The sequence below is a fragment of the Amphiura filiformis genome, chromosome 15 (genome assembly GCF_039555335.1).
Source record: "Amphiura filiformis chromosome 15, Afil_fr2py, whole genome shotgun sequence".
Classification (NCBI taxonomy): domain Eukaryota; kingdom Metazoa; phylum Echinodermata; class Ophiuroidea; order Amphilepidida; family Amphiuridae; genus Amphiura; species Amphiura filiformis.
The window spans coordinates 8596346-8608478 of record NC_092642.1 but is presented as its reverse complement, the minus strand read 5'-3'; the positions used below and the strand labels follow the sequence as shown (position 1 = coordinate 8608478).

The following is a 12133-nucleotide window of genomic DNA, read 5'->3' as shown; positions in this document are numbered from 1 at the left end:
GTCCAATACAATGTCAACATTCATGCTTCAATAATTACCTTTTAGATATCCATACACATATCTATTCAACTTTATATTATTACCAATATTAAAAACATAAACTAATATAGCAGAAATACAATGCATAAACTGGTAAAATTAAACAATGGAACTATAATATCAATATACTTGTTTCAATAAATACCTATACATTATCTTACAAATGTACGTAAACTAAAGCAGATATCCATACTTCTAACAGTCAACTTAATCAACTTATGACAATGAAATCTAATATTTATAACATATTAATCCTAATATACATTAAAGGAGGTTGGTCCAATTTCATAACATACTGTTTTCACCTTGATTGAATGACAGTGACCTCAATCCCCATCTACAGAATTTCATGCTCTGATTTGGATCCATATGATAATATGAGCCACAAAAATGTGATTTTCAAAATGCCCAACTACAGATCGAATGCCATGTGATAGATACATCCAACCAAGTTGCATTCATTCAGCCCTATCATGTGTCAATAAGAAACATTATATCATGGGCTTTCCACTGATACCAAGATCTCTATTTTGATAGCATAATAGGGACAAAGTTGAGATGAGGTTGTACTATCCTCCTTTAACATAATTTTTATAATAATATTCTTACTATAAATTAGACATCAATCTAACAATTTACTCAATTTATTACAAATATAAAATCTTAATTTACCAGATTAAATCTAATGTGCATTAGCTGGTAAAATTAAATAAAGGAAATAAAGTATATCTATTCAATGTAATTAAGGGAACAAACTAGAAGATTGATGAAGGCCTATTACCACAACTAGTATTGGTTCATAGCTGATCATGTCCCTCCCTATCTTATACGAAATCGGAAGTGGGTAAAAATAGCATTTTTAACTCCCTTCCTAAAAGACCTTTCCCACAAATTGGGAGGAAAGTTGTAAATCGTATAATCTGTGGATCATAAGTGAAATGATCTACAACTTGTATTCAACTTTGTGTTCAAAAAGTCAACATTTCAAAGAAGAATTACCTTGTTTTCTGGCAGGTTCAATGAACCCTATCTCCTTTTCTTCCATGGTGACTTTTCACTCATTTTGTGCGAACTGGGGTCCATTTCACTAAACTTTACAAAGCTTCGTAACTCTCAAAATCATTCGTAACATCCATTTCACTAAACATTCTTACGGATGGTACTCTTCATAAGTAATAGGGATTTACTACAGGAACCCTTCGTAAAGTTACCTCTAGTATAGGGAATTCGTAACTTTAGGAACGGTTACCTGGTTACCTGAGTTATGAAGGGTTAAAAGTTTAGTGAAATGAACCCCAGGTCTCTCAATTAAACTAGTTAAATTCATATGACTTCATCAATCTTTTGCTTTGTTCCCTAACTTAACATTCTTGAGTCAATAAATACCGATACAATATCTTATCAAATTAATGTATGAAAATATATCCATACTTCATCATGCTCATGAATAATGGGCTATTTCAGACAATTAAAACATGCACACTCGGTAGGGCAGAAATTTCAACTTTTCTATAATAGCTCAACTTCTGCTCTATTTCATCAGGTTTTACAAACAAGCTAAAACTACTACCACTATCAGATTCCTATTGATGCTGCCTCAGATGTACACTGTTACCCAGCTAATTAGTGGCGACTCTAGAGTAACAGTGGAGCACCATTTTATAATAAATTCTAATTAGTAAATTTTCAAATGATATTTTCTCAAAACACCATTTTCCCTCATACGCAAAAAGTATGCTAAATTACCAACAAAGAGTAAAGTACCACCTTAACTAAATTTTACTGTACATCATCTTTTTTTCATTCTATTTTATCGGCTACAATCTCAAACTTAATATTTTAAATTATGCTTTGACAAGAAACAACAGCTTAGAATATAAAATTACAGACAAAATATTTGTCATTTAAAGTGGTTCAAATTGCCGCAAAAAGAAAATGTTAATTGAATTCTTCAAAACCATAAGACTATGTGTAAAACAGTCCAAACATGTTGGCTACCCCTATAATTGTCAATACAACAAGAACGAGTGCTTGAAAATATAACACCCTGGGTAAAATCCAGCAACTTGGGAACACAAGTTCAGTGGTTTCTGGATACGTGCATCAACCCCTTCGCCCTTCCCCTAATGAGTTTCCCAGCAAACACAAAAACGTTTTAAAAACGTTTTTAATAAGTTATATTTTGGCTTTTGGTTTACATAAAAACGCTTTAATAACATTAAAATGTCGGGTTATATAAAGGTCATGAAAACGTTTTAAAACGCTTTTGTATGAAAAACAATCTACAACAATATTTTTAAAATGTTTTCAAAAATATTATTGTAAACTATTTTTGCAAACATTTTTTGCCAAATATTTTGTCAACATTTAAATAACATTATGTTAAAAATATTTGCACTCAGCAAACACAGAAATGTTCTTCAAATGTTTTTTTCAAAACGTTTTAATAACATTTAAATGTCCGGTTATATAAAGGTTGTGAAAACGTTTCTAAAACGTTATTGCAAATATTTTGGGCAAACATTTTTCGCAAAATGTTTTCAACCCCCAAATAACATTCTGTTTAGAATGTTTTGTATCAAGTTTTCAAGAATGTTTTTGGAATGTTATTAAACGCGTTTTATACCCTTTATATAACCCGACATTTAAACGCGTTTTCTCTAAAACATTTTTGTTTGCTGAGCAGTAGATTATCAAAAAATGATTGTTAATGTTATGAAAACGTTTTATACCCTTAATATACCCTTTATATAACCCGACATTTAAACGTTTTCTGACAACCTTTTATAACCTTTTTAATGATGCCGAAAACGTTTTGTGTTTGCTGGGTTGCCTGCTATGTGTGCAGATAGTCAATTACAATATGCAAAAGTTTTCTTTCACGCTACTATATGTGGCATGATCAAGGGGAATGAGTCGGATGTAACTAATATTGTTTTTGAGATATTGGCAAAAACAGTGTTCAAATTCTTTTGTTTTATATTGTTTTCAGCCATTGATAAATTGCTCATAACTCAGTAACCAGACATTTGTAAACTGCCAGAAAATGATGTAAAAATCTTGTAATTGAAAATTGCCAATATGTGACCCTGGGGTATGTGACTCATTCCCCTGGATCTTGTAACATATAATAAGTTGATGAAGATGAGGTTACAAGCACATCTATGAGACCAATTAGGCCTACCGGTCTTTCCCACCAGTTAGCTGTTCTAGTAATTGCATCACATCATGCAATACCTCATGATACCTCACCCGATGAAAACTTGGGAATGTTTTGAAACAAATGAGATTACACACATATATATCTATGAGTCCAATTAGGCCTACTGGTCTTTCCCACCACTTAGCTTTTCTAGTAGTTGCATCACATCATGCAATACCTCATGATACCTCACCCGATGAAAACTTGGGAATGTTTTGAAACAAATGAGATTACACACATATATATCTATGAGTCCAATTAGGCCTACTGGTCTTTCCCACCACTTAGCTTTTCTAGTAGTTGCATCACATCATGCAATACCTCATGATACCTCACCTGATGAAAACTTGGGAATGTTTTGAAATAAATGAGGTTACACACATATCTATGAGTCCAATTAGGCCTACTGGTCTTTCCCACCAGTTAGCTGTTCTAGTAATTGCATCACATCATGCAATACCGCATGATACCTCACCTGATGAAAACTTGGGAATGTTTTGAAACAAATGAGATTACACACATCATCTATGAGTCCAATTAGGCCTACTGGTCTTTCCCACCAGTTAGCTTTTCTAGTAATTGCATCACATCATGCAATACCTCATGATACCTCACCTGATGAAAACTTGGGAATGTTTTGAAATAAATGAGGTTACACACATATATCTATGAGACCGATTAGGCCTACTGGTCTTTCCCACTAAGCAGCTTTTCTAGTAATTGCATCACATCATGCAATACCTCATGATACCTCACCTGATGAAAACTTGGGAATCTTTTGAAACAAACGAGATTACACACATATCTATGAGACCGATTAGGCCTACTGGTCTTTCCCACTAAGTAGCTTTTCTAGTAATTGCATCACATCATGCAATACCTCACCTGATGAAAACTTGGGAATGTTTTGAAACAAATGAGGTTACACACATATCTATGAGACCAATTAGGCCTACCAGTCTTTCCCACCACTTAGCTTTTCTAGTAGTTGCATCACATCATGCAATACCTCATGATACCTCACCTGATGAAAACTTGGGAATGTTTTGAAATAAATGAGGTTACACACATATATCTATGAGACCGATTAGGCCTACTGGTCTTTCCCACCAGTTAGCTTTTCTAGTAATTGCATCACATCATGCAATACCTCATGATACCTCACCTGATGAAAACTTGGGAATGTTTTGAAACAATACCTACATTTAAACAGACTAACTCTTTCATTCCTTGTCATCTTTAATTCCTCTTTGTGGATCTGACTGATCTTATCCAGAAGGAAATTTGCCAGCTTGGCTTTGATTGATAGAGATATGTTCTTTTGAGCCATCATTTTCTCCATATCTGCCAAGATCTCTGAGGATTAGGTTGGCTCATCCATGTGGGTTTCATCAACATCTTCTTCACCTGAAATCACTATGATTTCATCAGCATTTTCTTTATCTGATGACTCCGATTTAGCTGAAATGGTTTCTTTATCCCCAAGCACAGTTGGTACTTCTTCAGACCAGTTGTTTGAAGCATTTAATTTCTTCTTGTAAGATCCAACATTTTGGGTAGAAGAAGCTGCCTCTATAATGCTTTCATCCACTGGAGCATTCAAAGTGTATTGAGACTTTGTGCTGTTGATGCTGCCACCAGCAGTATCCAACTGACCTATTGCTTTACCATTCATACAGATGGGTTGCCCTTCCATTGCAATCAACTGAATAGGTCCTTGGCTGCTTACTTTCGGAACATTTGATGACACTCTACCACCAGTATAGCTTGGAAACTTCTGTCTGACATAATATGCCACCAATAGTTTCTCTTTTGCATCTGCTTTTTTCCTCACTATATCTCTTGATACATACAAATGTCTATGCTTCTTCATTTCATGTAATTTCATTATTGTGTCGCCATTTTGACTACCGTTGTATGTCAAATCACAATACCGACAACAAAACCTGTGCTTCTTGATGATGTGAACTTCTAAAGAGTTTCTGTCACCGTATAAATCTGGACAATAGCGGCATTTCTGTCGTGATTTATCAGGATGATCTTTGATGATGTGCGCATCACAGAGTGTACGCATTGTGAAACTTTTGCTGCAATAGCGACAAGTGTGTGCACTTTGTCCTTCCTGGGTATCAGAATATGCAGCTTTTACCCCACACTGTGGCGCATCTTTTGTAGACACAACATGGGAATACTGTGGCATAGTTTGTTTGGTAGACACAACTTTAGTAGGCTGTGTCACATCTTTTGTGGGCACAACTTGAAGATATTGTGGCATGGCTTGTGTGGAAGACACAACTTTTGCTTGTTTAGTAGGCCATGTCACATCTTTTGTGGGCACAACTTGAAGATATTGTGGCATGGTTTGTTTGGAAGACACAACTTTAGCAGACTGTGGCACATCTTTGATGGATGCAACTTGAGCATACTGTGACATGGTTCGTTTGGAAGACACAACTTGAGTAGGCTGTGTCACATCTTTGGTAGACACTACTTGGGAATACTGTGACATGGTTTGTTTGGAAAACACAACTTGAGTAGGCTGTGGCACATCTTTGATGGATGCAACTTGAGCATACTGTGACATGGTTTGTTTGGAAGGCACAACTTGAGTAGGCTGTGTCACATCTTTGGTAGACACTACTTGAGCACACTGTGGCATGGTTTGTTTGGTGTACACAACTTTAGTAGACTGTGGCACAGTAACTTTAGTGGACAAAAGTTGAGCACAATTTGCCATGGTATGTTTGGTAGATATGACTTGAGAAGACTGTGGCACATCTTTGGTGGCCACAACTTGAGTATACTGTGGCAAAGTTTGTTTGGTAGACACAACTTGAGTAGATGGTGGTACAATATCTTTTGTAGACACAATTTGACCATACTGTGACATGCACGGTTTGGTAGACACTACAAGTTCTTTTGTGGGCACCATGTGAGCATACCATGGCTTGGTTTGTTTGGTAGACACCATTTTAGTAGACTGTGGCACATCGTTTGCAGACAAAACTTTAGTTGATGGTGACTGTGGCATGCTTTGTTTGGTAGACACTACTTTAGTAGACTGTGGCACAGTACCTTTCGTAGACACAACTTGAGGATATTGTGGCATGGTTTGCTTGGTAGACACAACATAAGTATACTGTGGCATAGTTTGCTTGGTAGACACAACATTAGTAGACTGTTGCATGGTTTGCTTGGTAGACACAATATTAATAGACTGTTGCATGGTTTGTTTGATAGACGGTGGCACGGTAGCCTGTGTGGACACAACTTGAGGATAGTGTGGCATGGTTTGCTTGGTAGACACAGCATTAGTAGACTGTGGCATGGTTTGCTTGGTAGACACAGCATTAGTAGACTGTGGCATGGTTTGCTTGGTAGACACAACATTAGTAGACTGTGGCATGGTTTGCTTGGTGCACACAACCTTAGTAGACTGTGGCATGGTTTGCTTGGTAGACACAACCTTAGTAGACTGTGGCATGGTTTGCTTGGTAGACACAACATTATTAGACTGTGGCATGGTTTGCTTAGTACACACAACCTTAGTAGACTGTGGCATGGTTTGCTTGGTAGACACAACATTATTAGACTGTGGCATGGTTTGCTTGGTACACACAACCTTAGTAGACTGTGGCATGGTTTGCTTGGTAGACATAACCTTAGTAGACTGTGGCATGGTTTGCTTGGTAGACACAACATTAGTAGACTGTGGCATGGTTTGCTTGGTAGACAAAACATTAGTAGACTGTGGCATGGTTTGCTTGGTAGACACAACATTAGTAGACTGTGGCATGGTTTGCTTGGTAGACACAACCTTAGTAGACTGTGGCATGGTTTGCTTGGTAGACACAACCTTAGTAGACTGTGGCATGGTTTGCTTGGTACACACAACCTTAGTAGACGGTGGCATGGTTTGCTTGGTAGACACAACATTAGTAGACTGTGGCATGGTTTGCTTGGTAGACACAATATTAGTAGACTCTGGCATGGTTTGCTTGGTAGACACAACCTTAGTAGACTGTGGCATGGTTTGCTTGGTAGACACAACTTTAGTAGACTCTGACATATCTTTTCTGAACACAACTTTAATAGGCACATCTTGAGCACGCTGTAGCATAGTCTGTGCCTGTGGTACATCTTTTGTAGACACAATATTAGTAGACTGTGGCATAGTTTTCTTGGTAGACACAACTTTAATAGGCACATCTTGAGACTCTGGCACATCTTTTCTGAGCACAAGTTTAATAGACTTTGTGGACTTTGTTGATTTGATAGACACAACTTTAGAAGACAGTTGCACATCTTTGGTAGACACAACATGAGCACACTGTGGCTTAGTTTGTTTGGAAGACACAACTTTAGCAGACCATGTCACATCTTTTGTGGGCACAACAGGATACTGTGGTATGGTTTGATTGGTAGACATAGCTTTAGTAGACAGTGGCATAGTAGCTTTGGTAGACACTACTTGAGCACACTGTGGCATAGTTTGTTTGGAAAACACAACTTGAGTAGGCTGTGTCACATCTTTGGTAGACACTACTTGAGCACACTGTGGCATGGTTAGTTTGGAAGACACAGCTTGAGTAGGCTGTATCACATCTTTGGTAGACACTACTTGAGCACACTGTGGCATAGTTTGTTTGGAAGATACAACTTGAGTAGGCTGTGTCACATCTTTTGTAGACACTACTTGAGCACACTGTGACATGGTTTGTTTGGAAGACACAACTGGAGCAGACCATGTCACATCTTTGGAGGACACAACTGAAGGATACTTTGGCATGGTTCGATTGGTTGGGATAACTTGAGCACACTGTGGCATGCTTTGTTTGGAAGACACAACTTTATCAGACTGTGGCACATCTTTGGTGGATGCATCTCGAGCATAGTGGTGCGGCATGGTGTGTTTGGTAGACACAAGTTGGGTGGTTTGCTTTGTATAAACATCTTTCATAGTCAGAGATTGAGCAGTTTGTGGCTTAGTGTTATTGACTGACACAGATTGAGTAGACTGTGGACCAGTTTGAAAAGGTTTACCATTTTGTGATGCAGTACTCCGTGTAGAAGGAAGTAGAGTAGATTGTGAACTGTGGGTGGGCTGTGACATATTTTCTTCAAAATATCCAGACTGTTGCCAAACAGCTTTGGAACAACCAAGTTGGGTAGATTGTTGCACGGTTGCAGGTTTGTTAGGTCCAAGTTGGGTTGAAGATCCATGTGCCATAGCTACTTTGGTACATCCAAATTGGGTTGGTAGCATAGATCTACGGTGGATTAACTGCGGCAAAGCCGGTTGAGTTGATGCAAATGAAGGCATTGATGGTATATTATCACCATTGGTACATCCAAGTTGGGTACAGGTGTGTGGCATAGCAATATTGGTAGTGAATCCTAGTTGAACAGATGTTGGTATTGATGGCTCTAGGAGTTGCACACTTCCTTGTACATTTGAATGTTTCTTGCAGGTTCTTCGTGGCTCACTGCATCTGCACCTGTGATGATGATGACGATGCACACTTCCTTGTACATTGGCATGTTTCTTGCAGGTTCTTCCTGGCTCACTGCATCTGCACTTGTGATGATGTTTCCTTTTCTTCTTCTTGCCACAATGCTGATTATCTGTACTCTGTCCAGATTGGGATGCTCTAATTTTTACAGTTGCTCTTTTATGTTTCTTGTATTTCAAAGAACTCTTTGGATGTGTAGTTTTGAATGCGCTAAGCAAATTATCCTGTTGTACATCTTGACTTGTTGGGTTATCAGCTGAAGTTAGAGGAGCTAATCTCGGAAAAGTCCTGGTCATGGTAGGGTTTCCTTGGGTCAGTCTTGGTTGCTCTGATTGAGGAGAACTCTGATGAGGCGTCATCAAGGCACTATCTGAAGATTTGGTACGGTGTGCCTGGATCTGTTGACCATGCTTCAGGATATCATGGTAAGATTTGAAATATTGTCCGCAATGAAAGCAAAAATAGAACCTTTGTCCACCTGCAGTCGACACACATGCTACCTTTGTTAGCATCCCTGCGGACTCGGAAGGCGCCCCGTGTGGTTTTAAACCACTTGCACTTGTTGGCACAGAACTTACCATTGCTGCTGATGGCAAAGGTTTAACAACGGCAGCAGGTCTGCCTGCTGAATCTGAGGTTTGAATGCCTAACCCACAATGTTGTTTTTCCTGAGGAAGAGATTGAGAATCTGTGCTGACATGATCCATTGTTTTCTTTAAATAGTCACTAACTCTGACTTCAGTACATTGTCGTTTAGACATTAACCCAAGCCCCGACTGTTGTACACCATCATCTAACTTATGTTTTCTTACTCTATTTGCATACAAAGGCTTGCTTTCAGTCAACAATGAATCTTTACCAATTTGATCTTTAGAAATGACTGGTTTTGCAACTGGAGCACAGATTTCTGGAGCGAAAGATCTTTTCTGCACCTCCTTAGGTTGACCTCTCTTTGTGTCCGTCTTTTGCTCACTGGTTCCACCAAGAAGGGCTTCCTGCTTTGGGTTTGATATGACAATCCACCTGTATGGTAAATATAAGTAAATACACAACAGATATTGGAAGGAAATACTTGGTAAACAGCATAGATTTGATAAAAATCAACATCACTGTATAGTATATTGAAAAAAATTTGCATCCTTTCTTAAATTGGCACTCTGTGGACTACCACTTTCATCTTACATCTGTCTAATATATGGCCCGTTTCAGCAGTTGCGCTGTTTGCATGAAGTTGGGTTTTCGAATTAAAACCTGGCACAGGAACAAACATCGCAGGGAGCACTTAATGGTTTAATGGCAGTGACATTTCTTTACTTAGTTCCTATTATTATTATTATTATTATTTAGAAACTTTAACATGGAAATGTCATGTTATATTAAACTTCCATTACATGGTAAACATAATACAGGTCCCTGTTAAATAAATAGCATGGATCTCGTCAGGGTGCAAATCAGATTCAATACTACAGCAAATGCAAGAATTTCTTGCAGCTCTTGGATTTCCTTTACAGATGCTATTTATCACAGTAAATACTTAAATGAATCCAACATACCTTGTTAAGTCCTGAGATTTTGAATGGGCTACCATCACAAGTAGCCCCTTTGCCTGCTTATTGCTCTTTTCAAACCCATCATCTTGCTGGCACAAGGTTTTTACCATCTGATCCTCTGAGCGCTCATCATCGGCATAATCACCCCCATGTGTGTGTACCATCCTACTACCTCCCTATGCTGTGTCTTGAGGTGAGTAATGAGGCCTCGGAAGGAATCTAAGATAGCATTACAGTACTGGCAGATGCAACAGTTGGAGTCTTTGTGAAAGTTTGCTGTTGCTGAAGACTGTGGGTTGGTAGACTGTTCAATTTCTTTAGATGGAATCATGGTAGAAAGCTGTCTTCCCTGGATTGCTTGTGTGGAGTTCTTCTAGTCACTCAATGCTGCCAGCTGTAAAAATGAAAAATATATTGATACTTTACACATTTAAAGTTCTTCATAAGAATGTTGTTAATTTAGACAAAAGATGCCCTGCTAATCTGCCCATGGGCAATTCCATGTTACTCGCGTTACATTTTTGATAAAATCAGCACATTCAATGTCATATAAATACAATTGAACAAGGAGTTGGTTTATTCATCTTCTCTCCACATGTACTTACTGACCCAACGTATCAAATCACATAAACTTTAATTTTGTAAATAACTAGATGAACATTTATTAGCCAAAAATGTGATTGTGACTCGCGTTACGAAAAATTACACCTTCAAAATTAGGCTTTTACTTGTTCAATATTTCTCCTCAAACAAACAGCTGAGACAAAAGTTTATACCACTAAGTAATTACCTTATACAAACACCAAGTATATTTGAGATTGGTATTTTTAAAATGGCCAACTTTAGCTAAATTGGTGCGTGACTCGCGTTACGTGACTCGCGTTACGCTCACTATTTTGATTACATGGTCCCACTTCATATCAAAACCTTTAGTAACATTTCAGAATCAGTGAATCCACGAAAGACTTGGCCATTCAAAACGCAACAGAAAACTAGCTAAAATGGCCAAATTTTTCTTTAAATCGCCGTCAATTTCGAACTAGTGAACTCAGAATTCTGTTCCCACGTTTATATTACCTTGAGATATTCCTTAACCCTAAAATTATTTTTTTTGAAGCTGTAGGTGCTTCCATGAACCCGCCTGAATTTTTATTTATTCCATGTTTTCACTAAATTGTGTTCCTTTCCCTGCGTGGAATCAAGTTTTTCTGGGTTTTCCTGTCAAACCTGCCCTGTTCCAACAGTCACTCGTCGAAATAGCGCTACGCTATTAAAAATGTCCTCGGGTTAATCGACTGTATAGATATTTTCCCTAATGGTCATCTAAAAATGGTTATGATAGACCTGAATTTAGTCTCGCCGCATACAAAAAACTATGGGTACCCCCTAATCAGAAGTCAATTCTAGTCCCTTCGATAACTCGCTGGGTCTGCTAGTCTTAGTCACAGTCTATATGGCACAGCATAATTAGCATTACAGTGAAATGCGACCAGCGTGAGACTTTGCATAGACTATACGATCTATTTTTAGCATGACTCCACATAGCTCGCGTTGATCAAGGTCACTGTAGCTTTTCATTGCGCAGTGAATATTATTTTGGGTAAAAAACATGTTACTTTTCACATAGAAAGGTTTTGATATGTGAAAGCTTCAAACACGCTCAATTTCATTTCCATTGTGGTCAGTTTTACTTTAGCACTATAAAAATACTGTAATTCAGCATTAAAAAGGACCCTCTCCTCTGGGGTGGGGTGGTGGTGGGGTGGGGTGGTGGTGTGGTGGGGTGGGTGGTGGTAATGGGGGCTAATGGTGGAAATTTAAAAAAACTG

At 38.1% G+C, this 12133-nt stretch overlaps 1 protein-coding gene across 1 annotated transcript; it reads right to left on the bottom strand.

Annotated features, from left to right (window-relative positions):
• Positions 1-4604: 4604 nt before the first annotated feature.
• Positions 4605-10677, bottom strand: LOC140170693 (uncharacterized). Its single transcript, XM_072193933.1, has 2 exons — positions 10308-10677; positions 4605-9777 (listed from the first exon to the last, which is right to left on the bottom strand). The coding sequence occupies exons 1-2, from the start codon at positions 10466-10468 to the stop codon at positions 4605-4607; spliced, it is 5334 nt and encodes a 1777-aa protein (XP_072050034.1). The 5' UTR covers positions 10469-10677.
• Positions 10678-12133: the final 1456 nt, after the last annotated feature.

Coding starts and splice junctions, on each gene's coding strand:
- LOC140170693 (XM_072193933.1), bottom strand. CDS start 10,468: ATGGTACACACACATGGGGGTGATTATGCCGATGATGAGCGCTCAGAG. Junction 9,778..10,307: donor AAATCTCAGGACTTAACAAG/GTATGTTGGATT, acceptor TTTACCATACAG/GTGGATTGTCATATCAAACC.